At 42.7% G+C, this 3122-nt stretch overlaps 1 protein-coding gene across 1 annotated transcript in view; it reads right to left on the bottom strand.

The window, feature by feature from the left end:
• Positions 1-1209, bottom strand: part of hs3st2 (heparan sulfate (glucosamine) 3-O-sulfotransferase 2) — a 22485-nt gene extending 21276 nt beyond the window's left edge. Inside the window, exon 1 of the mRNA XM_014023858.1 lies at positions 140-1209. Coding sequence (XP_013879312.1) covers positions 140-633 — 494 coding nt within the window. The 5' untranslated portion in view covers positions 634-1209. The remainder of the gene's footprint in view (positions 1-139) is intronic.
• Between the last annotated feature and the right edge of the window lie 1913 nt (positions 1210-3122).

Raw genomic sequence — 3122 nt, 5'->3', positions numbered from 1 at the left:
TAATTTTACATGCGCTTTATCTTGCGTCATTGCTCGGCATAAATCAAGTTTTCAGTTTATTATTTGATGACAACTTTGCCTCATAGTTAGAAAATCTACGCAGAAATATAAAAAGTGCCCCTCTTCACATGTTCCTCACCTGTACCAGTCCAGCCCTCTGTCATAGTTCCTGTCAAAAAAGTGCGGCTCAGTCCCCAAAGCGCGCACATCTGGATGGATCCGGATGAACTCCAGCACCGCTCTGGTTCCTCCCTTTTTCACTCCGACTATCAGCGCGTTCGGGAGCTTCTTGTTTCCATACTTCTGCGCAACGCTCATGTTCCTCAGACTCGTGTTAGCCCACTGACCGCCAGGTGAGGGGGGTTTACTTTGCTCGCTGAGTCCCCTCTGGCCGGCGGACCTGCTGGCATCCGGCGAGGCGCAGTTTCCGTCCGATAATTTCCCCAGAAGTTTCTTCCCTCCTGCGTTCTTGCTCGGCGGGCAGCGTTTCCCCTCGTAGCCCTGGTTTGTCACGACCGCGCCGCCGTAAAAAAGGATGTTATAGCACAGGTAGGTGCAGGACAGAGACAGGGTGAATATGAAGGCGAATCTGGCGCTGACTCTGCTCGCAGATGTGAGGAGCCTTTGTGCCATGTCTCCATGGGTTCAAAGCGCTGCATGGTTTTCCATCGGAGTCTTCCTCTCCAGGTCGGTGCGCGCGCGCGCACGGTGCCTGAGAAGAATCGCAAAGATTCCGAAGTGAGACAGAGCAGAACACCGAGGCTGGAGCAGGTTTCTCCTCTGAGGATCCAGCTGCGCACCAACTGGCTGCTGAACTGAGAAAACTTGAATCGGAGCTGAGGAAATTGGGTCAGTTCTCCTTTAAAGAAGTTCGAGGTGTGACTCATCTGAATTGATTCCTGTCTCRAAACGCAACTTGAAAGACAACATTTGCGTGCCTCCTCTTTGTTCTGCGTGAATTGCTGGAGGAGGACAGAAAAAAAAAAAGGTCCGGCGCGTCTCTGTGCGCCTCGGCAGCGCGAGCGTTCTGCGCGCCTCCGGGGGGACTTTCAGCGCGCATTCCAYCTCTTCCTCTCATGATGGAGTTGTGAAGTTACAGGCAGTCTCATCACCAGTWATAAATATTTTATAACTCCTCTGCCGTCGTGCAAATGATCATAATTCTAGGTGCGCTTGTTATTTTAAGGAACATTCCGAATATTTTCAAGGGGTTCATTAGGAAGTTGCATCATGTGGGAGTTTGTTTTGCACCAAAACATCACCAAATATGATTCAGGTCTTTGCTTTGTTTGCTTGGGTGTGTTTTACTGTTATTTTTAAGTTTGGTAACATTTACATTCTTGATTTCTTACTTTTACTGAGCAATCATAATCAGTTCAAATAGTCAAAACAAACTTTATGCATCTGGAAATAAACTTAGCAAAAGAAGTAAATTTGTTTTTGATAGATTTTTTTTCTTTGCTGTTGTAACAATGCTTCTTGGAAATAAAGCTTATATTGTGTAGCTGCTGGCAACACCTGGGGGTGTAGCTCAAAACAAGTTGATAACAACAGCAAATAAGCCGTTTGGCAGAGATTTAAATGCTGTATTTCATGTGCACAAACAGTTCTGCTCATCTCACAAATGCATGTTCCTTACAAATGTGACATCATTTAAAAGGGAATTTAACAGGTTTTCGATTGGTATAAGATTTATTGACAAGAAGTGTTACAACAAATAAATAACCTACCAAACACTGATTTCCTTTGTCCCATAAGGTTAAATACTTGTTAAAACAAACTTTTTGATAATAAACATACTGCACCTCCTGCATAACAAACATATTTTAATGAATAATCCAAGGTACAGCACATATTTGTAATTTACAACAACGTCAAAAGGAACATATTCTCATGGAGATTTGATGTGTTACAAACTTTCATTTCGGTCAAAATTATTACTGGGAGGGGAAAAAAAAAAACGACCATGAGACARATAAACAGAAAACAGAGAGAATTAAAACACTCAGCACCACTCAAAACCGAACATGAAAACAATAACTCTGCTCTGGAAAAATACGTGTTTCTGATAGCATGAATGAATAGTTGCTCTTGAACTCAAGGATAAAAAAGATTCTTGACAATTCACATTTAAAAATGAACTGAAAATAGAAAAACATTGAAAAGACTTCATTTGTCCGAGGAGTTAGTGAGTTTAGACTTTTGTCTCAGTCACTTAGGTTTCTATAGCAGCAGTACTAATGGAATAAACTATATAATATATTAATGTTAGGTGTGCTGCTGCTTTTACCAAAACAAGCAGAGTCAGCTGCCTGCTGTCCTGATTAACCTTACTTCTCTCCACTGACATTTTAATGTTACTAAACCAGCAGCTGCTCAAACTGAAGCTCGGATTTTCAGGGTTGGATCAAAAAAATTATGACTGAGGTTCTTGAAATCCTTGAAAATAGGCGAACTTGCCATAAAAAATATCTAGTTTTTTTGGTTTGGTGAGTGGGGATGAATAAAGAATCCATATGAACAGGGGCGTCATGGGCCTCTCTCCTCTTAAAAACACTCAGCTTAGACCTTCACAGTCCTCAGATGAAGGACACATGCATCACAGACCATTGTCAGGGAGTCCCACCATTTTGTGGCAGTTTAGCAGGTTGTACTCAGGACTCCAACCACTAAAAGTTTTCCTTGTCAGGGCAATGAGAGCTTTCCCAAATCTAAGATTTGGGATGTTAATCAGTTCCCGTGCCTGTTTGTCAGCTCCCTCCAGCGGATTGAATGTTGACGTCTAATCCGGGCCTGCAGATCAGTCCTACTGTTGTTGAGACATTGGGCCTCATGCAAGAACATGTTCGTATTCTTTCTCTTACTTTTGTTCGTACAAAGGGTTCGTACGAACATGTCACGTCAGATTCAACAAACTCTTCTATCTTCTGGAAACGTGCGTAAATGAGCTGCGTAAATTCCACCTGTTCTATCCAGCTGCTCGTGCACGCGAGAGGAGATTAGCATAATTACCACCCCAAAAACACCATATAAGGCCATGATTCCTGCCTCAGATATCAGGAAGTGTTCATTCATGAAAAATGACAGCGAAAACTAAACAGATGAACTTTACAAGTTCAGAG

Source organism: Austrofundulus limnaeus, unplaced genomic scaffold, assembly GCF_001266775.1.
Source record: "Austrofundulus limnaeus strain Quisiro unplaced genomic scaffold, Austrofundulus_limnaeus-1.0 Scaffold4, whole genome shotgun sequence".
Lineage (NCBI taxonomy): Eukaryota > Metazoa > Chordata > Actinopteri > Cyprinodontiformes > Rivulidae > Austrofundulus > Austrofundulus limnaeus.
Note: the sequence above shows the minus strand (reverse complement) of the source record. Positions and strands in the feature narration are given on the sequence as shown.